Source organism: Sardina pilchardus, chromosome 7, assembly GCF_963854185.1.
Source record: "Sardina pilchardus chromosome 7, fSarPil1.1, whole genome shotgun sequence".
In the NCBI taxonomy this organism is placed as follows: Eukaryota; Metazoa; Chordata; class Actinopteri; order Clupeiformes; family Clupeidae; genus Sardina; species Sardina pilchardus.
Genome location: NC_085000.1, coordinates 9,014,086 through 9,038,605, shown reverse-complemented (window position 1 = coordinate 9,038,605; position 24,520 = coordinate 9,014,086). Strand labels below are relative to the sequence as shown.

Here is a 24,520-nt window from a genome sequence, read left to right as displayed (position 1 = left end):
GAGGATATTTTACATGGTCTTTAGGTTTGCAGTCATTCTCCACCACGTTCATGACCTCTGGATTCCTCTTTGCATTGTAACATTCCCTCCTGTAGTGCAGTGATGGGCCCTGAATCATAGTTTAGGGCTGCTGTTTGGCTACCACTGTTTGTGTTTGCCTTAGTGCGACGCTGTGAGGTTTGAAAATGATTGCACACTTCCTACAAAAGCTGTTATTTGTCATGGATAGGCTCTTCTTACGCATGATGCAGAGTTCTGTCAACAAATCATATTGCAAGCTTGATTAAGCTTCTCTTTTCTGTCCCTGAAATTGTCACATTTCGAAATAAATGCTCTTTCACGCAGATTCACGCAGATTCTATGTAGAACATTCTTAAGTATAAAAAAAGACAAATATATTTCACATCATTTCTGCTCCTTCACTGTGTTCTAAATAAATATGGTGATGTGAGGGCAGGGGGACCTACGGGAGGTTGATCCAAGCTTGAGGGGAGATGGTGTGTTCTCTCAGGTAGTTGTGACTCAGGTCCAGCACTTGCAGGTTGACGGACTTGTTGAGCGAGACCCCATCCACTTCCTGGAGCTGGTTTTCACGCATCCGCAAATCCTGGGAGTGCACACAAAGAGGCATAAGCACGGCAGCATGCATACACACAAATAAACAAACAAACATACATACTTACAGTACATATGCATATGCATGCATGCACGCATGCATGCGCGCACGCACACACACAAACACACACACACACATTGTACACTGTAGGAAACATGCTCTCCCATGCTGGCAGCACTGCAGAGAGCCTAATGGGTACTGACCTGCAGTGAGGGAGGCAGGCCTTGCGGAATGGAGCGGAAGTTGTTCTGGTCCAGCCGGAGGTAGATGATGTTCTTCAGAGGCCGGAAGGCGAGCGGCGAGACGGCGTCGTCATAGAGCTCGTTCTGGATGAGCGCCAGCGAGCGTAGATTGAACAGGCCTGATGACATTACACAAGGGGCACATGTTGTGCTTTGTTTAGTTTTGTTACTGTTGTTGTTGTTTGTGCTGCTAGGGACAGCTTCTGCTTCAGTCATGGAGTAATGCTTTCCAAGATAAATCAAAAAGAGAGAGGGAGGGGAACATTATATAAATAGACAGAGAGACAGAGAGAGAGAGAGAGAAAGAGACAGAGAGAGAGAGAGAGAGAAAGGGAGAGAGACAGACAGACAGAGAGAGAGAGAGAATGATGTGCACCTCTGAAGCTCTTGGGCAGCAGCTGGCTGATCCTGTTCTGCTTGATGCTCAGCTCCTCCAGAGACGCCGGCAGCAGGGGCACCGTGGTCAGGCCGTTAGCGTCCAGGTTCAGCTTACGCAGCTTGGTCAAGTTCTGGAGAAGAAAAAAAAAGATGAATAAAAATAAATAACAGAGAAGGCATAAAGGAAAAAGCTTTCAACAACCACATCATACATATACATATTTCTGGTCTGCGTTACTGGCATATAGATTAATGCTGCGGTTCATATAGTTGCTTTTTAAAGCGACGTGTGTGTGAGTCACCACGCCAAAGGGGACTCAAGTGCACAGCTCTCTGTACATGTTGAGTGAATGGGCACAGAGTGAACCATGAGGAAAGAGACTGTTGGTCAAATTATTTTAAGGAGGAAGTTATTTCAACTATCCATTAGGCAGTGGCCAGCCAGGCCTTGCTCTAAACCGACGGCTCCCTGTAGCCTCTCCTAGCGAGCCAGCCGTGTCTCTGGACTCTGTCATTTGTGGGTTCAGAGGAGTGGACAGTGCGATCCCTGACCTTATTTCCTCTCATTTGACATCATTTGTCTGCATGGGGCTGTGTGGCTAGCTTTCTCCGAAGCAAAAAAAAGGAGAGAGAGAAAAATGTGGCCAGTGTGTCTCTGGACACTCCAGCTATGGCTGCATCTGTAGTCCGTAGATCATCTGTGCTCTTTGTTGTTGCTGTCGTTCTGGCCCCCCTGCTGGACAGCCCTTTAGTGCACTGTGGTCACTACTCAAGGTCTCACAAAGCCATGGGCTATTCTGGGCATGCCTCTGTGTGTGTGTTTGTGACTGTGACTGTGAACGTGTGTGTTTGTGTGCGTGTGTCTGAATGTTTGTTTTGTGAAAAGCCAGCTCATAATATACATATCCCATCAAACTCCAGCATCCAGCAGCTGTTGTGTGTTAAGTGCCTGTTGTGTGTCATCCACCAGCCGGGAGCGCTAAGCCTGTTGGTGTGGTGATAATGACTATGACTAAGTTGAAGATGAAAGAATCAGAAGGAAAAATAAATGCTACATGGCACAGTTTGTGAATATGAACACAAATAATGTAATGATGATGAATATAAACATGTTGTCAAGTTGTTGTTGTTAAGCAATCTTGAAAGTCATATAGTGTAAACTTGAACGAGGCCGACCTTGAACAAGTATGTTCCCAGTGAAGAGTCCTCGAGCTGGTTCCTGCTGAGGTCAATCTCTTCCAAGTTTGGAAGCCCAGCGAAGCCTCGTGGAGGAATTTTACTGATGTTGTTTCCTGAAACCAAATGCAGAATGATTGTTTCCCAGTTAGTGATGCAGTATGAAGTAAAACAGACAAATCATACAGCCTGTGGTCTACACTTTTCAGAAATCTTCATACTGCTTAATTCTGGACTTTAAAAGATTCATGTGGCCTCCAGAGTTCTTAGGGGGTATAGGGCCACTTTAAAATGTTGCAGTCTTCCTTTGTGCTGTTTTGGGCAGTTTTATGGCACTTTGAAACATAGATGTAAACAGGCAGTCCAAAAGCCTCTTCCCTCCTCCTCCTCTTCCTCTCAACTCACCCGGCAGCTCCAACGTGGTGATTGCTAAATCAGTGATGATTGGCAGGCGGGTCAAGCCCACGTCCTTACAGGAGATGAGTGGCGCCGCCTGCTGGCAGCCCTCAGGTAGCAAGTCTGTGAAGCCACTGGTGGTGTCTGTGCTGTTGGACGCTGCATCAGCCTCCTCCTCTTCCCCTCCTTCTTCCTCCTCCTCTTCCTCCTCCTCCTCCTCTTCTTCTTCCTCCTCCTCTTCCTCCTCCTCCTCCTCCTCCTCATCGTCATCATCTTCCTCCTCCTCGTCATCATCATCCTCCTCCTCTTCCTCCTCCTCCTCCTCCTCTTCTTTCCCCTTCCCCTTCTTGTTCACCTCCTCGTCCAACAGGCGTTTCCTCTCCTCCCTCAGGTCCTGCAGCACGGGGCCCAGCTGGCCCTGCCCCGTCTCTCTCCTCCCCAGCACCGACTCCATCTCCACCCACACGGCTGCCGTGCGGCCCAGCACCGACTGATGGAGGGGACAGAGACAGAGAGACAGAGAGAAAAAGACAGAGAGAGAAACAAAGAGAGAGACAGACAGAGAGAGAGACAGAAAGAGAGAGCGGGAGAGAGAGAAACAGCATGAGTGAAGGAATATTAAATAGGAGTGGTGTTTATTAGTGTGTGTGTGTGTGGGGGTGTTATTCGTAAATATATGAGTATATTCAAAAATAAATGGGAAGTGTGTGTGTATATGTGTGTGTGTGCATGTGAGAAAAAGGCCGGCAGGAGTATTAATATAAACAGGCACAACAAGCGGTGGAAGAGAAATGTCCCATAAACACACTGACTGACTCACTGACTCACAGATGGAACAGCCAAACATGCCATGCAGCCCTGACCCACCGCAGAGCACACAATGACACAACTGAATCTCTGTTCAGAGACAGCATACGGATGTGGCAGAGAGGACCAAATAGACAGTAATTGACACAGAGTAAACATTCTGATAATTAATGGAAATGTTATTTCCATATTAGAGATTGTTTTTTTTGTTTTTTTTTGTTTGCATGTTTTTATAGAGTGTGTGCATTTGTGCATCACGTCCTGTATATTCTTTGTTATATTACAGTATATTATGTAGGGGCAAAATAATTCAATTGCTCCAATTTGTGGTTTTGTGTTAAAGAAAAGAAAATGAGAGTACAGCACTCCTAGTCATATATAACTTTTTTCTCTTTATTGTTGCCTGCGACCCAGCACTCAGTCAGCTTAATATTTCGTGAGTTGAGTGTGTTCTATGTACTTTATTGGTTTATACAGCTCAACTCAATAAAATAATTTTTCTGACCAAACATTCACATTGTTCTCGGTATGATACTGGCTCTTCTGTATTGTATATTGTATTCTATAGCTTTTTACTTAGCAGTGTGGTAATATGTTCTGCCCAGTCAGGCTCTCCTGAACAGAATGGTCATCATCCCCACTCTCTCTTTATGCATGTTATGGAGGTACAGTACATGGCTTTCTTTATGCTTTTGATTTCCACTCTGAGGTTTGGTGTTGTCTACATGCATGTTCAGAGGAGCAAGAATCAACAAACAAACAATCCAGATTTGGACAAAGCAAAGCACATTTCTGTGAAAACTGTGTTGACGCCATCCTCCCGACCCCACTGACAGACATGAGGCTTCCCTCTATATATAGGCCCTGTGTGAGAGACGAGGCGTCCAGCATACCTGTGCGTGGGCCTCCACGGCCGCCGCCGCCGTCTCCACGGCCCCCGAGCGCCTCTCTCTCTGGGCCTCACCCGCCCTGCGCGCCCCTGTGAACACAGCCGTGATTTGACACGCCGATATTATAACACATTGAATGCCAGTCCATCAAGTCTGTCTGTGAGCCAACAGCGCCATGTCGACAGATGTTTCTATGTGCTTGAGAAATCCATTTATATCTCTCTGACAGGATGAACTTCTTGCTGACATGCAGAATTATTTTCACAGAATAGTACATGATTGCTAAAATATCCCAAAATACCAATGTAAAATGTAACAGTATTTTCCAACTTAATTGTAATATTTCCAGTTTGTTTGGACATAAGCCAACATTTTAAATTTTGAGTGATTCTAATCTCAGCTCTTTGTAATGCGTTGCAGTGATAAGCGCTAGAACCTAATTGTACATTTTGTCACAAATCAATCATGCATTTACATATCACTAATCCTATTTAATAATCCACCATGCTAATGTGTTGCTCTATGCTACAAAATAAATTACATATCAATGTGCAATTACATGTGTCATAAAGTCAAAATGCAAGCAATGCAAGTAGATATAAACCTACTTGTGAATCTTTTCAGTCATGTAAAAGTATATTAGAAAATGTCAATCTAAAGCTTAAAAGCATGAAGTGTTGATCTTGAACCATATACAACTGCTCATAAAATCACACCGGATCCTGATAATTTCAAAACAACCTCATAAGAACATCTCAGCAGATTTGCACAGCTTACGTGAGCCTGAAGTCATGCTTTTCACTGATGCATCCACCTGTTCGGAGGTAGCGTCGGTCCCAGGTGCCCCAGGTGAGTTTGTCCAGAGTGGGGACGCCGTGGTCATCGCGTTCATCCCGAATTCATCACTCGTCCCTGGCGCTTGTAAGGGCTCCTGCCCCGTGGCCAAGGAAGCCAAGCTAACGCACAAAACCCAGACACTCAGCATGGTGAAGATGATCCGCCGCCTGACACTCAGCATGTACCTGAGGAGTCTCTCTGCGCCTCGCTCTTAAACCCACACGTAGTCAGCACAAAAAAAGAGAGAGGCAGAGAGAGAGAGAGCACAGGGAGGAGAAAGAGAGAGGGAGAGAGTTTGTGTGTGCGTGTGTGTGAGAGAGAGAGGGGGTTCTGGAAAGAGAGAATGTGGACCATCATCTGACAAAGCCACTGATTCAGCCTCATTTCTTTGCCTTTGCTCCCTCCCAGGTTTGCAGGTTAAATTAACAAACAATGTGGTGAAGAAGTAGCCTGGCGAGCCAAATGCTAGTGAAGAAGGGGAGGACGACAGGATCAAAGGGAGAATAAATAGCCATCTTACGCCGAAAGAGGAAACGGCCCATATTTCTGTCAGACTAGGCAGTCAGTAATCACTGTATTTAGATGATGACACATTATAATTTAAAAAGGCCAAAAGAGACACGTGTGCCCATTGTATACTGTGCATAAACTGGAAATGTCATTAATGTACTTTAAATTGCTGCTGAGAGTATGTGAGGTAAGAGATAGAGAGAGAGGGAGAGAGAATAGGGATGAGAGATAATAAGCCTCTCCTCCTCCAGACGTGAAATGAACTGGAACTGGAACTGGAATATCTAGTGACCTCAGGTCGACGTCATCGACGTCATCATCTAGTGACCTGTAGCGGATGAATCCATCCATCAATCATTATTCCCATCCAACAGAACCGTGAAGACAACACTGGAGGATGCACAATATCTTCTCATGCCAGATGCAGGGCCATGGCCCCTACCCCTATTCCCTTTCCCTCTAGCTTCTCTCCCTCTCTCTCTCTCTCTCTCTCTCTCTCTCTCTCTCTCTCTCACACACACACACACACACACACACACACACACACACACACACAGGCACACTGATATAATAACATAAGCACACACATGCGTTCAAAAACAGATTGTTGCGCGTGCTAAATAAAGTAAGTGCCAAGTTTTTTAATGAACGTGCATTAGTTTTCTTAATGAATGGAGCAGGCCAAATAACTTAATGAACTAAATGAGCATGTGCGGTGCTTATGTCTTTACTTTGCAGACATCTGTTGATATCATAATTGTTGTTTGACTTAGGGCAGTGATGAAGCTTTGTATTGTAAATTCCCACCAGAGTGTACTGTCTGACTTGTGTAATCCTGTGACTTCAGAGTTGGCACCACAAACTTGTGAACGCATGTGTGTGCTTATGTTATTATATCAGCGTGCCTGTATTTGTGTGTGTGTGTGTGTGTGTGTGTGTGTGTGTGTGTCCACATGTGTATATTATCTATACACCCAAACAAGTCAGCACTATCACCTTATCTCAGACTAAATCCCCTCACTTCACACCCCGCTATTGTTGCACTACTGACAGCGGTGCTTAAGACAGTGCTAATGACAATAATAAGAGCCAGCAAAAGGCTGGCCACACACACTGCTAAGTGTCCTCACCGCCTACTCTTTTCTGAACATGATACAACTGTGGAGGGAACCCGCAGAAGTTCTCCAGCGTACTAAAGGATCCGGGGTTAATATGGCCCAAATCTGGCCCAGAGTCTGCTGTTAAAGTCTGTGTGAGAGTGCACTGCTATCTGTGGAAACACAGATACACCCTCAATGTATTAAACTCATCCCTGTTTGGCCTATGTCCATTGGCATGTATGTTTGAAAAGGAGTAAGACACTGGCAAAACAGAAAGACAGATTTGTCTGCTCAAAATTCATCTCACTCAAACACTCTCTCTCACACTCACACACACACACACACACACACTGTCATGCACAAAACACACACAGTCATGCACAAAACACACACAAACGCCTTCCCAGTACCTTACTTGTGCAAACATAAGTGCGCACATACACACACACACGTGCATGCTCTAGAACACTCAACACACACTCTACAACTCTGTCTCCACCTCAGACTGTCTGTCTCTCTCTCTCCCTCCATTCCTCCCTCCCATTCTCTCTCTCTCTCTTTCTCTCTCTCTCTCTCTCACTCGCTCACTCACATCGCTCACACTCACACACACATGTATACGCACACACACACACAGACACACACACATATAAAGACATACAGCCCCAAGATCACCTAGAGGTTATCACCCTAGAGAGGGCCTGTTGACCACAGTGTATCACTGCTTAGTGAGACCTTGGAGTGCGCCTCCATGCCTTGTTTGCACAGACGTCACCGGGTAGAACACCACGGGCAACTACTACATATGTTTATGGTTGTGCTGTGTATCCACATACACTTAGAGCCTGTCTGACAGCGGAGAGGAGGCTTGCACACACAGGACCTTATTCAGCATTTGTGCTGACGACTGGAGGAGAGTGGGAGCTTTCCGCATTATCTCGTTTTTGGGGGCGTAATGCAGTGAGCCACCCTCAACTTGGCCTTGAATACTGAGCGTGTGTGTGTGTGTGTGTGTGTGTGTGTGTGTGTGTGTTTTGAGTGCAATGTGCTTCTGTATGTTTACAGAAGGTTTGTGTGTGTGTAGATGTGTGTTCATGGTCATCCCACGAATAAGAGACAAACATCACTTCAAGAGTCGCACTGGAATATGCTTCTGCTGTTGTTTATCTGAGGCAACATGAAGCACCCCAGTAAGCTAATTTTATTTCGGCTAATGACACACACACACACACACACACACACACACACACACACACACACACACACACACACACACACACACACACACACACACACACACACACACACACACACACACACACACACACACACAATCTATAATTAAACATGCATGGTGTGTTTCACAAGTGATGTGGTGAGGTATGTTTCATAAGGACCAGTTTGTTCATGCAGATTTGTTTGTGCGTGTTTAAATTTAATATGAGGGGATGACACTGCTTCATAACATCTGTACTAATACTGAAATATACTTATTCTAAATATAAATATGAATATATAGTATAGTACTATTTTACTGTGGGCATGCCATACTCTAATATTACTGTATGACATAGGACTGCAAAGAACGTTACTGAATTTCTATTCTAACTCGCTTAAGTTTCATGGTCACAAATGCTTTTCCACATAGTGTCATAACATCTGTACTAGTACTGAAATATCCTTGTGCAAATATTAATATATAGTGTAATACTATTTCACTGTGGGTATGCCATACTGTAATATTACTGTATGACACGTTACTGAATTTCTGTTCTAACTCGCTAAGTTTCATGGTCATGACTGCTTTTCTATGGTGAGGGGGAGTGTCCAGCGCCCTTATTTATTTTTCCCTGGGCCTGCCTGGATGGTCCACTGACCCTGAGTGACTTGACAAGCAAACATAGAGGGGGAATGAGACGCAACGCACAAATCTGGAGACAAACCACCCAGGCTCTCTCTCTCTCTCCAAATGCATCTGTCCATCATGAGTCACTTTACACTTCACCGCAGCTGACCTTCTCCTCTGGCCTTCTGCAGGCCTCTCAGAGTGCCATCAGATCCCCCTCTCCTCTCCTCTGCTCTCCTTTCTTCTGCTCCCCTCTCCTCTCTTCTGCTCTCCTCTCTTCTGCTCTCCTCTCCTCTCCTCTGCTATCCTCTCCTCTCTTCTGCTCTCCTCTCCTCTCCTCTGCTCTTCTCTCCTCTCCTCTGCTCCTGTACTGTACTTGCACTCCTCTCCTGACATCTCTACTTGTTCTTTCCTGTCCTCCCTTCTTCTCTCCTCTTGTTTCATCCCTTCTCCTCTCCTCTCTTCTTCTCATATTCCTCTCCCCTCTCTCCTTGTTTTACCCCCCACCCCCTGCACTCCTCTCCTATCCTCTCTTCTCTTTTTCTTTCCAGTCCTCCATCTCCTCTCATCCCCTCTCCACTCTGCTCTTCTTCCTCTCCTCTCTCCACGACTCCACTTTGGCCCTGTGGCTCTGGCCAGAGTACAGTACAGACCAGTCTGTGTCTGAGGCTCCCAGAGAACCGTACAGCATCACGCTGACCACGTACAGGTCAGTACTGTTGCTACTCTGGAGTGGCCATATCTATCATACTAATATAAGGGGACATTCACACTAGACTGGTCCAGACCCGAGTTTGTTTGGACCGATGGTACTGTGATTTCTGCTAATGTGAACGCAGTGTACCGAACCCGAGTGCGGACCAGGGTCTGCTAGAAAAGGGGGGTCTGCTCTGGGGTACAATTTATTAGAACTCTGGTGCAGTTTGAATATAATCTGTTCCAAGATAATAAAAAAAATAAAAATAAAAAATAAACGTTGCTTTGCGGCGTTGGCAAGCAATATTGGTAAAAATAAGTGTTTATGCCATAAACGGACCCAGGTCCACAAACAAAAATGTAGTGTGAATAGAGACCTGCTGGATCAGGGCTAGGGGGGAGTAATCACACTCTTGTGCGGTTCAGTTAAACTGACCCAGTGTGAATGCACTCTAAGTGTCCAGGGGTATGTACTGCGCTTCATATGAAATCACAGCGCATGGTTTTAAACGATGCACTTGGGGGATACAGTTCAGGGCTGGGTGAGTATTTACGGTTAATGGCCTGGAATTCACTAAATCTTGGCAGATGTCAATGACACACTGGAGCCAATTCCAAAAACTGTTTGCTCTGCTGGCTCCTTCTCCATCATGGCTGCGTTTCTCACACTCCCCTGGTATGGAGTTTTAATGAACCGCTGCCAGCGCGCTGTCCCTATCTCTCGCTTTTTCCAGGCAGGGTGAGGAGACACTGGTAATCTATTCCCAGTTAAGGACTCAAGAGGACCAGGAATAGCCGGGCATATAATTATGACGACAGCCCCCGCCATCCCCACCCCACCCTCACACTTTGTCACTGTCCTGGACTGACACTGACCAATTCTGACAAAGTGTGTGTGTGTGTGTGTGGGCAGGATTAGAGAGAGACAAAGAGAGGGAGAAAGGGAGCAAGCAAGAGAAATTCCACATTGGAAATACTGTACATGCCATTATAGCTACCATGACTAGTAGCTTGAGAGAGACAGAAATAGACAGATAATAAGAGAGGGTGATAGAGAGAGAGAGAGAAAAGAGAGGGACATAGAGACAGTCAGAGAGAGACAGACAGAAAGAGAAAAGAGAGACAGAGAGAGAGAGAGAGAGAGAGACTCCAACTGTTGCTCTATCCCTGGATTATTTAACAAGTTTCACAGCAGCCGCCATATCTCTAAAAATACTCATAGCATAGCACTATCTGACATCTGACCTCAGATCAGTCCCCTTTATCAGCCCTGAGCACCATGACTGAGAACACACAATACTCCCAATGGAGAACTCTGGCTCCTATGCCTACTGCTCAGAGTTATTCTCTGATATTCTCAAACTTTCTCATACTTTTCATAGGGAAAAAAAATCAATGTCAAGGAAAACTAAAATTAGAGGATGGTACACCATCTTACAGGAGATAAATTGAACTGTTCCGCAGGTCATGTATTACAAAAAAAACTTCAAATGTGGAGTAGGACACTAGAGTCTTTTCCTGAGAATACTTCAGGCTTCTGTCTGTTCACATATCCATAGTGCTAACAATAGGTTGCTTGACCCTCAAACCCCAACCAGGCCTGTCACCCCCCAGCCCCATCCCACCATCCCACCGTGATGCCCCACTAAGACACATCCCAACAGGTGACAAAACAGCCATGGCCCCACGGATTGATGAGGCTCTCTTTACGTCTGCTTCACTATGCCAGACATGCAAGGGTCTATTCGCACACACAATGGGGCGGGGGAGGCCTCGGGCCGGCCCGGCATTGTGATTGGCAAATGCAGGTGACTTTTCTGGTTAAGTATAGCACAGTGTCGGATATGGCAGGGCATTGTCACAGCTAGAAGGAACGCTGCCAAAAGAACTCTTTGTCATAACTCATCACCTCTCCCCCTCTGCCCCCATACATACCCCCCTCCCTCCCTCCAGTTCACTGCCTGTCTGTTATCTTCCTCCATTCTTTCTCTGCTAATAATAGCCAGCCTAAGCCCATTCTCTTGCAGTCCATCTCTCTCACTCTTTCTCTCTCTCTCTCTCTCTCTCTCTCTCTCTCTCTCTCTCTCGCTGTCTGTGTGATGAGAAAAGGGGAGTGACAGAAACGCATTGTCTTTTCTGTAACAGTCTAAGCCAACAATAAAGGCGAGGGGAGGTGCCCGACCCATCCTTTATCCTGCAAGCGCGCCTGTACCAAGGGGTCGTTCGTGACGGATCTACTGGGAGAGAGAGCCGGTTGAGGTTTTCTGCGTTTCTGTCTTGAGGGCCTAAACCCAGTGCAGCCACCATGGATGATGTTTATAAAGCAGCGGTAAGTGAGTGTGTGTGGGGGTGACGGAGTTCATATGATGGGGTTGGTTCATTTGGAATGGGAAGGTTAAAGGACAGTGAAGAACTCTAACAAGCACTTGGGATTTAATGCATCCAGTGGCACAAAAATATACAAGGCAAGTGGAGGCATACTTGACTTTCTCTTGTGCTTACTGTTTTATATCATCAGAGACTTCATATCATCAAGGATTTTATGTAAAAATGATTGTATGTCATTTGTGACAATTATGTTTGACAAGGGGTATACAGATCAGTGTCCAAGTCTATCAGAGATTCAGTAGTAGCAGGAACCAGGGGCTATGATCATACCTTAAAAGGTCATGTATCACAGGTAGGCATGCAATGCAATTGAAACGAGAGTTCACCACTGTGTGTGTGTGCCTTGCTGCACACTGAAGGTGATATCATCAGAGGATTTTAGCCGAGGGGGTTGGAATCCACTGAAGGTCATTTGGGGGTGGGGGGAAGGGGGGCGGGAGGAACAATGTGATGGCACGACATTTGTTCTGTTCTGTGGGGGGTGGGGGGAGAGGGCGCACTCCAAACACCTTTCCCTGTGATGTTCTTTTTTTGGACCAGATAAACGTAGTGGAGTGAACATAAATCTCCTTCTGCTCCCCAACAGGTCGAGAACTTAACAGAAGAACAGAAAAATGGTGAATTTCCCAACAATGTCTTTATAACTGACCACCCACGTCCTTGTTGTCTGAGTAATTAGAGAGTAATTAGGCCTCTCTGGACATTTCATTTGCACTTGAAGTCAACATACCTGAACTGTAATTAGAGCTGTGAGCCATAATCTGACTTGGCATTGTATGGGGAAAAGATGCCCCTTTAAAACCGCTGTCTCCAGCTGTGAGTGCAGATGAAATGTCAATCCGCCCAAAAGTCCTCATAGTCTGACCGGCTGCATTAATATATTTTTTGGAAACTCCCCCCATAATTTCTTCTGAGGAAATGAATGCTCCAAGTAACATTTAGGCTCCCAGATTAGGTTAATATGTCACCTAACGGAAATAAAGATTGGAATTTGTGTAACTTCCTCACCCTACCCTCTCCTTTTCTGTTTAGGATGTTCTTTTCTCTGTATCACTATGTCTCTTTCCCACTGTTACACCATTAGCTACAGACCTACCACTAACTTTAGCTAGATTGACCTAATAAGTTGTTTACCAATAATCAGCCATAACAAAAAGCCAAACTGACACTTTCATTTTGTAGTAATATTATATTAGCCTATTGTAGGCCTACTTATTTGCATATTTTACAGTGTTAACATTTAGCCTACCTACCAACATCACCGCATGTGCCTTTGCTTTGTAGGCTATGAAACTACAGCAAGAAACTTGCCTTACAGCCCCCTGACCATGGCTTCTGTATGTTCTATTTAAATTACCATAGAGTTCCGTGCTGCCTTTGACATCTTCGTGCAGGGTGCGGAGGATGGCTGCATCAGCACGAAGGAGTTGGGGAAGGTCATGAGGATGCTGGGGCAGAACCCCTCCCAAGAAGAGTTGCAGGAGATGGTGGATGAGGTAGATGAAGACGGTACGTAACTTTAGCCGATCTGTGTTAAAGATATCCCATCACCAACCCTCGTAGGCTACAACCGACCCTGAACCGCGGAATTACAACCCTAACCTACCAAACTCTGTGATTGAAAATGAATAAATCAGTCTGAATTATGAAGGTCACACCTGTTTGTGTTGGACACTTGTAGGCAGCGGGACAGTGGATTTCGATGAGTTCTTGGTCATGATGGTGCGCTGCATGAAAGAGGAGAGCAAAGGAAAGTCAGAGGAGGAGCTTGCCGAGGTCTTCCGCATGTTTGACAAGTACGTGACCCTGAAAGTTCCTCAGACCGTTCTTGTAAAAATGCTAAACACAGCAGGCCACTAATTGATTGCTAGAGCTATGTACATGCTTTTTTAAAGTTGACTTTCATTCAACTTTTCATTCACAAGGAACGGAGATGGCTATATCGATTTAGATGAGCTAAAGAACATGCTGGAGTCAACAGGTGAGGCCATCACAGAAGACGACATTGAAGAACTCATGAAGGATGGAGACAAAAACAACGATGGCAAGATTGACTATGATGGTAAGGCTTGTGTATATTACATAGAGATAGCTTAAGGTAGTATGATGCTGTATCAACATCAGAGCATGTAAGGTTGATCTTTTCCCCTCCATTTTTCTTATATCCTACAGAGTTCCTTGAATTCATGAAGGGAGTTGAATAAGAAGTAGACATCCTGGAATGGCCCTCCTGTGAACTACCTTCAGAAAAGAACATCTGGAAACCTCTCCATCGCTTTTTATGAACCTGAAAATCCCTCAAATATTTTCTTATAATGTGAAGGCTTAGCCCTGTTCACACTGCCGTTCTGCAGTTTCTGTAAATAATGATTGACCACTTCTATTAGATTATGTTTCTTGATGCAATAGACACACACTTGTTTGGCTTGAGGGACATTTCTACATATTCTGGCTACTCATCCATACAAGGCCAAGAACAAAACCATTTGGCTTAACATTCTAGATTCATGTTACAATAAAAGCTTCTGACTTTTTAAATCAGACATGAACTTCTCATTGCTTACAGATACTACTGAAAGAACTTCATGTACCACCTATTTGCCGCCCATATCTACAAAGTGATAATTCATCTCATAAACAGAGACTCATGCTGACATCAGAGACGGACATACACAGGATGACATTTTGATCTAAACCAAGTCAGTTTATTACAGCATTGTCAAAGGCAGCGCAAACTATTATTTTTTTTTCCAACACAAGTGATGAAGGACTACACCCTTTAGTAACACACAAAGCCACTTCCAGAATGTTAAGTCACATTTGGCCAAAGAAGCTACGCCACTACTATATCCATCGCCTTGCTATCACACAGGGAAATGCGCCGACAGGAGGCCGTTCACAGAATCTGCGCCATAAGCACCGTCAAGGAATGAAACAAAGTGTTAGGCTCTGATATGCACTTGCTGTTGGAGGCCAAATACTAAACACACGGAGAGACCTCATATCCAAGAGAACACAATGCAAATAATGGGGAATGACATCGAAACAGGGGAAACAAGCAAAAGTGGAATGACATGCTGGATCCAACATGAATGACTCACCATCATCAACAGTTACATCTGTCAATATACAAAGAGCTTATATATTAGTCTAGCAGACAGGCAAGATGTTAAACCTTCGTCATGAAATGTTAACTGGTGCAAAGGCATCTGCACTTGGACAGACAGGGTGATGTAGAATCAGAAGAGACATGTTTCTTACAGCAACCTTTAACTGGAATGACTGCAACCAATTGCTGACGAGGTAGCAAAATGCCTACAGTATTTTGTGAGTTTTCAAATAATAATAAAAAAGCAAGGTGACCAATAAGAATTAATCTAGACAGAGTCTACCAGCTGTACAAAGACTTTAGAGGAATGCTCGACAACCAAAAACATGATTAGATACAACTTCAACACAACATTTCCTAAATATAACAAGTGGTGGTTTGCCCCGCTGTTATAACTGTAGCTTGAGTGTTTCTGAGCTTGGTTCTGGATGTTAGTTTATGGGCAGTAAGGGGAAAACTGGTAGGGTGGGGTGGGCAGATAGCCAAGCGATGTGTCAATCAAGATGCCCCTTAGTTGGCAAAGGTACTCCTGACGGCAGCGACGATGCCCTTGGCGCTGATGCCAAACATGTCCAGCAGCTCCTGCGGTTTGGCGCTCTGGGCGACGCGGCTCACGGCCAGGCACTGCACCACGATGCCCGGCTCCTCAGCCACGGCTGCCAGCACGGCCTCGCCCAGACCACCTGCGGGACGAGAGGGCACAGATGGCACGGCGGCCGTCAGCACAGAAAACCACATGCGCTCCAGACACACAGGCTAGACAAGTGGAGGAAGATGGCGCCCCCCCCTCCCCCTCCCCTCTCTAATGTTTATCTAAGAAGCACAGGTGCAAGATGACACAGAGGAACACCAAGAACTGCTGCAAAATGTGGTAGAAAACTGGCGAAACAGCCAAACCCTTGTTCTCTAAATGGCTCAACACTAAACCCTTCATGAAGCACCACTTCCTGTGCCAAATATAAACTCAAATCATGATCTTACGCAACAACTATTCAGACAACTAGCATATACCAATTGTATTCGATCAAACTGGGGAGAACACTAAAACTGCTACCTTCCATCAAACTAGACAGACATGGTAATAAGCTAGGATGTTGGGTGTCGACTCACCCTCTTTGTAATGATCCTCCACTGTGATGATCCTTCCTCCGGTGGCCCGGGCACTGGACACGATGGTGCCGGCATCCAAAGGTTTGATGGTGAACGGGTCGATCACACGAATGTTCACTCCTAAAGAAATACATGAACGAATGAATGGAATGAATTAATTAATGAATATACAAAAAATGAAATACACACAGAAATGCAACAGGTTTAATTATCAGCCTTTGAGGACTGAGGGCATTTCTTTACCACTTCATGAAGTAGAAAAACCTTAAAATAAGTCTTAGAAACAACTCTCCTAAGGTGGGCCAAAGTCTTAAATGGACGTGATCACTTCGAGGGAGAGGAGTTCATGGTATTTGCAACAGTAGACTAGCCGATAGGCTAGACACTTTCAACTGCATAACCAAACAGGTTAGCTCCTAAGGCATTTCCAGTGACACAGAAAACAAAAATCTGCATCTGTACATTATGCTGAAGTCAAATTAATTTCTCATTTCAAGGTATCTGCATTAGTTTTGAACCCTTGAGGAACAGATTGAATGGCCCTATGTAAATACTGTGTGTTTCCACTTTTGTCCAGCAGGGGGGAGTACTAACCTTCACCAGCCAGCTGGTCTGCAGCAGTGAGGGCTTCATGCAGAGTCACTCCTGCACCAATCACAGTCACCCTGTCGCTGTCAGACTGGCGCACCACCTAGGGGTCAACAAGAGGCAATGCACCACAGTCAACATACAGGAAACAACAAACAATAGAATCTACACAATAGAATGTCACATACCAAAACTATCTAGACACCCACTTATCACCTGGGTGATCAACATTAGTCCTATTTGATGACTGACAGTTGAATGAACAGAAGTATTTGAAAACTCAAGGAAATGGCAAAAAGATCTTTTCAGGCGCCTCACCTTTGCATGTCCAATCTCGAACTTCTCATCGGGAGAGTAGAGCACTGCGGTCTCAGGACGACTTGTGCGAATGAAGCAGATTCCCTGGGGAAAGAACCAGAAGAAACGTAAGCATCCACACTGTCATACTGTAACTCATGAGGCCAAAGACCTTGACCGTGTACTGATACATTCAAAACAGAAGAGATGGGAAAAGTGTTATCGGGGAGACGGACCTTGGTGTTGGCACAGAGCTCCACTGCCCTCTCAGTGGACACGCCGTCGCTGGGGTAGAACACAGTGCATGTTGGGATAGCTCGGAACATAGCCAGGTCCTCCAAGGCCATCTGAGATGGACCATCCTCACCTGCGGTAAACATACAGACATCAGACAGGATACACCTGCTAAAACCCCATCAGAAGTCTAAACGAATGGTTTAACTAAAGCCTACCTTACACTGACAAGATTTGGGAAAGATTCTTGAAAGACTGTAGTCTTTTGAGTAAAGCTTGAATGAGGAGCATTAGTTAAAAGACTACAGTCTTTCAAGAATCTTTCCCAAATCTTGTCAGTTTAAGGTAGGCTTAACACGCATACAGTGACTGTAGAACTGCCAGTTAGTGGTTAGCAAGACTGACATGAAGCTGCTGCTTACCAATGGAGACTCCACAGTGGGAACCTGACAGGTTGACATTGGACTGGGAGATAGCGGCCATGCGGATCTGGTCATAGGCTCGGGAGAAGAAGGCGGCAAATGTGCTGGCGAAGGCTACGGTTCGGTCACGGGTGGCACAGCCAATGGCAACGCTGACCTGGAGACAAAGCCGTTTTTCCCAGTTAATAAGCAACCTAATCTCCTGAAACATCTTAACTCCAGGGATGAAACTGCATCGTTTCACATTCCAGTCCAATAGTGGATATTCTTCTGAAGAGAGTTTAGTGTCTATCTGATCAGTTAATCACAGCCCAAGGGCTGACAAGAGGCTGAATGACTGCAGACATTCCTGCAGATGCCTCTGAAACCACTAGAATCCGTTATCACGGCTAGTCTCTAGACAACAGCAGCGCAAAGTGTGCTAATGTCAACAAGCTGGGAGGAGGAGAGCAGAGAGAAGTAGACTACCAAATAAGATGGCAAGTTCAGCAGCAGAGACAATTGTCTTGCCTTTTGTTCAGTTTTCAACATTTAAAAAAAAAAAAAAAAAAAAAAAAAAAATCCAACAGGAATGTTCGCCACGGCTTGTCAAATTTGAACACACTTTTGGCTTTCGGCTTTCGACATTCTTCTCGCTTCATTGTATATACCCCGCAGCACTAGCTGGCCCTGCGAGTGTAGCTGGGGTTGAGCGATGGCCTCAGGTGAGTGGGTGAATAAGTGAGAGGCAGGATTACACTCTTATGTCAGTGGGTTAAGAGAGACACTTTAGGGGCAGCTTTAGGGACTATTATAACTTCAACTGAGAAAGGTCAGACTCATTTGGAGAACTACACACATAAATAGCGGCATACTCCACCCATGGCAAACACTGCCATTGCAATCGCTTTATTCATTTAATCAGCATGGTGATGCAATTCAGACTCAACCTCTATCCAAAGTCCTCTTTTCAGTCAGAAATGTTGCAAAATGGGGCCAATAGCTACACTCACAGCCCTCAATGATGCATTCACTTGTGCTTATTGTACTCTTCCATAATTGTTCACCATGTTGAGTCGTTTTGGTTAAAAAGAGTCAGCCAAATGGAATGGAATGCAATGCTACAACAAGGATAGTGGCAGGGGTACTTGAACAAGTGACTATACAACACAGGAACATGCAGTACAGCACACAAACACATTGGTGCATGCAGAGAACACTGTGAACAGGTACATAATAAGAAACAAAGTTTCCCTCATTGGGTGAATCCTTGGTCAAAAGAATCAGCATGCTTCCTTACCATATTCTGCTCCGCAATGAAGCACTCGATGTAGCGGTCAGGGTGAGCCTTCTTGAAGGTTTCGGAGAATGTGGAGTTCTTGGTGTCCCCATCAAGGGCCACTACCCTTTGGCTGTTCTGTCCCAACTTGGCCAAGGCCACACCATAGGCCTTTCTGGTCGCAATCTGTACAGGAGATTGGAATTGTAAGACCACAATAGAGCTGAGTAGGGCAGCATCTCAAGCATTTACAAGTTGGCCAAGTTAAGGCTAACCAAAAAAACATATTTCTCAATAATAGGTTTCTCCCCCATTAAATGACTCAAATTTCAATGATGCAAACAAATGACAATCAAAAATACAATATGGCATATCCTTACAATATAACAACATTTAGCATAACCATGGGTACATCAAACTATTAAGAGGTGATCATTAACAGACAAATGAATGGACACGTGAGGTATTTCAATACAACTACAATATAAGTGTATGTAAGACATCAGGAAAAAAAGCACATTTTAAAGAAGAGAACACCAGGTCACCTTATCGCCTTTTTTGTATGCAGGGGGAGTGGGGAGACGGATGGGCGAGTAGTCCACAGGCTTGGCGTCCTCCTGGGGCATCTCTGGGGTGAGGACCTTGTTGGGAGACTGGATCTGACTCTTCAGGTCATTCAGCAGGGCGTCCACACGGTCCTTGGGAATGGGCTTCCCATGCCAGTTGTCCAGATCCTCAATGCCTGCATCACAAAGAGATCAGGTTTTATTCAGAAAGGGTCAGAAAACCAAACCGATGGGCCAGCTCTACGGATGGTCTGCATGCAGCTACATGATTACCCTAGAGACCATAATAAGCACCAACATGGCTACAGGCCCACAATAATGTAATTAAGGAGGAGTGCGGTAAACAATACTGTAGGCACAGTAGGCAGCGCTCAGGAATGAGGCCAGACAATAGGACTCAAACCAGGCCTAGTGAAGCAGCATTCAGTACTGCATTAACCTCCCTGCTTATTCAGCAGCAGGTCAACAGGGCCCTTTGGAACCCACCTTTGAGTCCTTTGCCCTTGAACGTTTTGGCCACGATGGCGGTGGGCTTCCCTTTGACCTGCTCAGCCTGCCAAAACGCCTTGCACAGCTCCTCCACGTCGTGACCCTCCACCACATACGTGTTCCAGCTAAGGACAGACACCGCGTGAAGGGGGGGGGGGATAAAAAAACACCTTCATTAGCAAAACAAGACAGAGTGCACAGTCATGATTACACAGGCTGATATGTTAACAGAGGGATACAGTTACCAGCCAAAGAACACGAGAGGGGAGAGGGGAAAGGAATGAGTAGATGGAGTAGACAAGAGAAGACATGGAAATAAAGACAGTCAGACAGAAAAGTGCCAGCAGACACAGGGTGGTGGGAGGGAGACAGAGATAGAAGGCTCATCCAACTTCATGCATGCTGGACTTTTGGACTTTTGGACCAAACACACATCGCGTTTAAAGTTCAGCCAGATCAGTGCAGCGCAGCGTGAGGCCGAACGAGCCTAGAGACAGAGTGGAGCACACTTACCCGAAAGCCTCACAGCGCTTCCTGTACGTGTCCATATCGTGCTGCAGGGGCGCGGCCTCGCTCTGGCCCAGCCGGTTCACGTCCAGGATGGCCACCAGGTTGTCCAGCTTGTAGTAGGAGGCGAAGGCCATGGCCTCCCACACTGACCCCTCTGAGCACTCGCCGTCTCCCATCATGCAGTACACACGGTAGCTAGCCAATCACAGAGGAGAATGGGTGAGGGTCAGGCACCACTTTATTTAATGTTTAGAGGTTCGTTTAAATTGGCATTTAAACAAACTGATTATCAAATCACATTAGGCTCACAGGGGACACTGAAATATTATATTTTTTCATCTATAAAAGAATGGTAGTATCTTGAGAATGTGAACAATAAAGACCTAGTACAGACAATAACGCTGAACTAAGGAACCGGTTACAATGGGAATGTGTCTTGATATGATTATAGTATAGTTTATTAAATGAGAACCACAACCCGTTAGCTCCAGTTAATTACAGTTACTGTACAAACCCTTAATCATACAGCTTAAAATAGCTGTGGCCATCAGCTCAAAGTCTGTTTCAAGTGACCCTAGAATAGTACCATATGGACTGAGCCTGTTTAAGATTAAGAGGTTCATAGATCTGTTCATCGCCTCACACTCAGCCTGTAATACCTCGACTTGTCGAAATGTTTGCCGGTGTAGGCCATTCCACAGGCAGCTCCGAGACCCTGTCCCAGTGATCCAGTGGCCACATCAACAAACTCCAGTTTCTGATGGGAAAGACCAAAACAGAATTTGTAACACCACCACCATCAAGACCTAAAAGCAGCAGGCCAAAGTACCACACTAATAGGTCTTAAGCTCTAGCGATAAAAAAGTAAGGCCTTCAGGGAGTACTCATGTGAGCCCGCCCCAACCCTGCCTCCACCCCAGCCCCACATCATTCTGTCCAAGCCACCAAGTATTCTGCTGGCTGCACCTCAACAGATTAGAGGGGATGCCGATCGGCATTGTACTCACAGGGGTAGGGTGGCCCTCCAGCAAACAGTCCACTTTGCGGAGGTTCAGGAGCTCGGACTCCTTGACGAAACCAGCTTCTGCCCAGGCGGCGTAAAGAATGGGAGCAGCATGGCCCTGGAGAGCAACAGCAGCAAACAAAGGTTCAACACATGTGCATGTATGTTCACAGATCAACATCAAATTTCATTACCACATCAGCAACAGTCATGCATAGCCACATTTACGGTGCTCACTCATTCAGGACAATACATTTATCAGTACTAGAGGTCAAATATACACGTGTGAATATTTGTGAAACACAGTTCATCTTATTCAAACACTGTACATTCCATTACAATACTTGGGTTGAACAATGGATGTTTCTCAACTTGCTCAAATGCACTGATTGTCTCAATCTAGAGGTGCATTCTTCATGGAACTGGACAAGTGTTGACTGATTATGGTGGAAGCCGCTCACCTTGGACATGACGAAGCGGTCATTACAAGCATTGCGTGGGTCATCGGCCTTGTAGCGCATGGTGTTGAAAAACAGCACCGACATAAGCTCTGCTGCACTGCAGCAAGAGGTGGGATGTCTGCAGGGGAGCAACACACACACACACACACACACAAACGATTAAATCAATGTCAGTTGCAACATTGTTGCATATTAGCAGTTTTAGGCAACTGTACCACAAGTCAAATCCCTCTGAACTGTCGCAATGCAGACTCGGAAATCTGAACAAATATCTGCCCATATATAGTGGAGATCCCATGGAACAGATACACAAGACAGGGGGCAAAAAAAGCCCTTGGACTATGCAGCAGTACCATGCACTATCATCATTTTTTAAATATGCACTGGAGAAATGTTAAATTCCTGGCGCTAACTAACGTGTTATCATATTATATTACTCATCCTCGTTTCAAACATATCTTTCACAAGTTTGGCATTCAGAGAACCCTCAACAGCACACAGAGCAGCACTGAGTCTGAAGCAAGGGTGTCTGTGTGACGACATGGCTGCCACAGATCTCATTTAGTAATATCAACAACAGATCAACAGAGCATGCTGCTTAGATCACACACTGCATTCAGTTACAAACTAACAAAGCACACAGATTAAATATCACAACCCTAGCCAGTGAGACCATATGTACAAAGTCTTTCAACCATTAGTTGGGCCCTTACCCATGACTGAATGGTAATGAAATTTGGCAACTTTAGGAGCAACATGCACTTCAGTGTCAAGGTGTTAACTGTTAATTCAGGTCCAAACGGATTGTATTCATAACACGTGCATTTTCTGTTATTTCTGTAATTTAACACAACTGACAGAAGACAGCTTCCATTGTGCTTCATACATTTACCCCCTTGATCCTTGTGTCACACATAAATGGGCTGTAATACAAAACAAAGAGAATGAAGACAAGGAAGTATACTTCCAGAATGACAAGAAGGGTAGAAGACACTGGCAGTGACAGGAGATGACCCTGAACTTGAGAAATGAATGAACCAATCGACGTGTGTCAGAAGGAAGTGTCCAGAAAACAGGTTTACCACATTTTCGGATTCGTTCTTTTGTTCCTCTCATCAAGATTGTCTACCAAGTACAAGGAAGTGAGCTGATTATTTCACCTGCGGAGTACTGAACTTGGGGAGGTAGTACCATCTACAAAGCTACTGCTCATGCGTATGTCTTTACAACAGACCGTAAAACACACCTGTATGACAGAAAGCATTGAGGAAGGAATGGTTTGGTTTCGAGCGGCAAATAAGGAACTTGAGAAATCAGTCTGTAGCAATGCAGTATTCAAGCAAACCTTCGGAGTAGACAACGTTGACTGGAGTGGCTGAGACTAGAGTAAACATCTGCGCCCATGAATTTGCACTAGTTTACGATCACATGGGCGAAGGATATAAATTAACTAGGAACGAACGCTGCAACTTTAAAATATCAAGCGTGAAAGCGACCACGAGACCACTGAACTCCCATGTGACATGATCATGGAGAAAGTCTCAGAAGCAGCCATCGCCAACATTTACCCAAACGGCGACTTAATTGAATCGAGTCGTATAGTGATTTGAAGTTACTGGCATATTTGTAATGCAACCCTATTAACAAGTTGCCACAAATACGACGCAGTCTAGTTGTTTAAACGCTGTAAGTTTATCGCCGCAATAATATTCGGTATCGATTATGAAATGCGACAATGCATTAATATTACACTAGCTCTAATTTATGTGGCCAACATTTGAACTACAAAAACTGGTTATTTGACCGAATGCACAATAACTAACCTACGCTTACAGATAATGTGCACACATTAACGTTAGGTCATGTTATTCTGCACGTGTGGCAGAGAACTATCTTAGTTTTACAATCGGCGCAGGTGATATCTTGCAATGGCAAGCACGCTGGGTTTTTTTTCCCGATACAGTCGAGTTGTACAATCTCAAATCAATTAAACGGCCCTTTTTCGTCGTGATAATCGGTCGAAAGCTAGCTGCTACTGAACATTTGTTTGATGGTACTCACCCAGAGTTTGATGCGCATGTTGCCTTGATTGAATTAATTCTCAGTTTATTGGCGATGTCTTTCAGGCCCTGCAGGGTTTTCTCGTCTGGTTTATGGTAGCTCATTTTGATGTTTTATTGAATAACGTATCCCGTGACTTCTCACTGAAAGTTGTAAAGCTGTTTTAGGTCTTATTGCTAAGGCCTGTCAGACACGCACGTCCTCCGACAAGATATGACGAAGGGACAGTACGTTCTTACGCATGGCCGATTTGAAGGGAAATTCAAGTTTAGCCCAACCCACTTGGCCAATTCATTGGAGGATATGCGGATGGTAAGATGTCGTTGGATATGGCCTATGGATATGGCCCACTGCAATGAATGGATTTATTTAAGTAAAATTATGTTGAAATACTAACAGTGAGAAATGTAATATAATCCACATTTACATACTTCGGTAACAACGGACTGGCGATGTTTGCAAACCCAGGCCCAGACTTTCATTTTATTTTTGCATGACATATTTTTTTAAGAATCTACTACAGCCATATT

At 45.0% G+C, this 24,520-nt stretch overlaps 3 protein-coding genes across 3 annotated transcripts in view; 1 reads left to right on the top strand and 2 right to left on the bottom strand.

The window, feature by feature from the left end:
- The window catches only part of si:dkey-32e6.6 (extracellular matrix protein 2), a 16,547-nt gene extending 11,159 nt beyond the window's left edge, over positions 1 to 5,388 (bottom strand). Inside the window, exons 1-8 of the mRNA XM_062540195.1 lie at positions 5,283 to 5,388; positions 4,509 to 4,594; positions 3,177 to 3,298; positions 2,818 to 2,942; positions 2,413 to 2,528; positions 1,235 to 1,367; positions 820 to 977; positions 468 to 607 (exon numbers count right to left, since the gene is read on the bottom strand). Of these exons, the coding sequence (XP_062396179.1) occupies positions 468 to 607; positions 820 to 977; positions 1,235 to 1,367; positions 2,413 to 2,528; positions 2,818 to 2,942; positions 3,177 to 3,298; positions 4,509 to 4,594; positions 5,283 to 5,388 (986 nt within the window). The remainder of the gene's footprint in view (positions 1 to 467; positions 608 to 819; positions 978 to 1,234; positions 1,368 to 2,412; positions 2,529 to 2,817; positions 2,943 to 3,176; positions 3,299 to 4,508; positions 4,595 to 5,282) is intronic.
- A 6,267-nt stretch (positions 5,389 to 11,655) lies between these two features.
- tnnc1b (troponin C type 1b (slow)) lies at positions 11,656 to 14,423 on the top strand. Its single transcript, XM_062540644.1, has 6 exons — positions 11,656 to 11,823; positions 12,469 to 12,499; positions 13,245 to 13,391; positions 13,564 to 13,678; positions 13,808 to 13,944; positions 14,055 to 14,423. Exons 1-6 carry the CDS (start codon positions 11,800 to 11,802, stop codon positions 14,084 to 14,086), a joined length of 486 nt encoding a protein of 161 aa, XP_062396628.1. The 5' UTR covers positions 11,656 to 11,799; the 3' UTR covers positions 14,087 to 14,423.
- A 137-nt stretch (positions 14,424 to 14,560) lies between these two features.
- tktb (transketolase b) lies at positions 14,561 to 24,210 on the bottom strand. Its single transcript, XM_062540643.1, has 14 exons — positions 23,991 to 24,210; positions 21,930 to 22,047; positions 21,473 to 21,586; positions 21,125 to 21,222; positions 20,469 to 20,660; positions 19,953 to 20,080; positions 19,446 to 19,642; positions 18,922 to 19,086; positions 17,643 to 17,799; positions 17,223 to 17,353; positions 17,008 to 17,091; positions 16,696 to 16,792; positions 16,102 to 16,221; positions 14,561 to 15,674 (listed from the first exon to the last, which is right to left on the bottom strand). The coding sequence occupies exons 1-14, from the start codon at positions 24,092 to 24,094 to the stop codon at positions 15,502 to 15,504; spliced, it is 1,878 nt and encodes a 625-aa protein (XP_062396627.1). The 5' UTR covers positions 24,095 to 24,210; the 3' UTR covers positions 14,561 to 15,501.
- Positions 24,211 to 24,520: the final 310 nt, after the last annotated feature.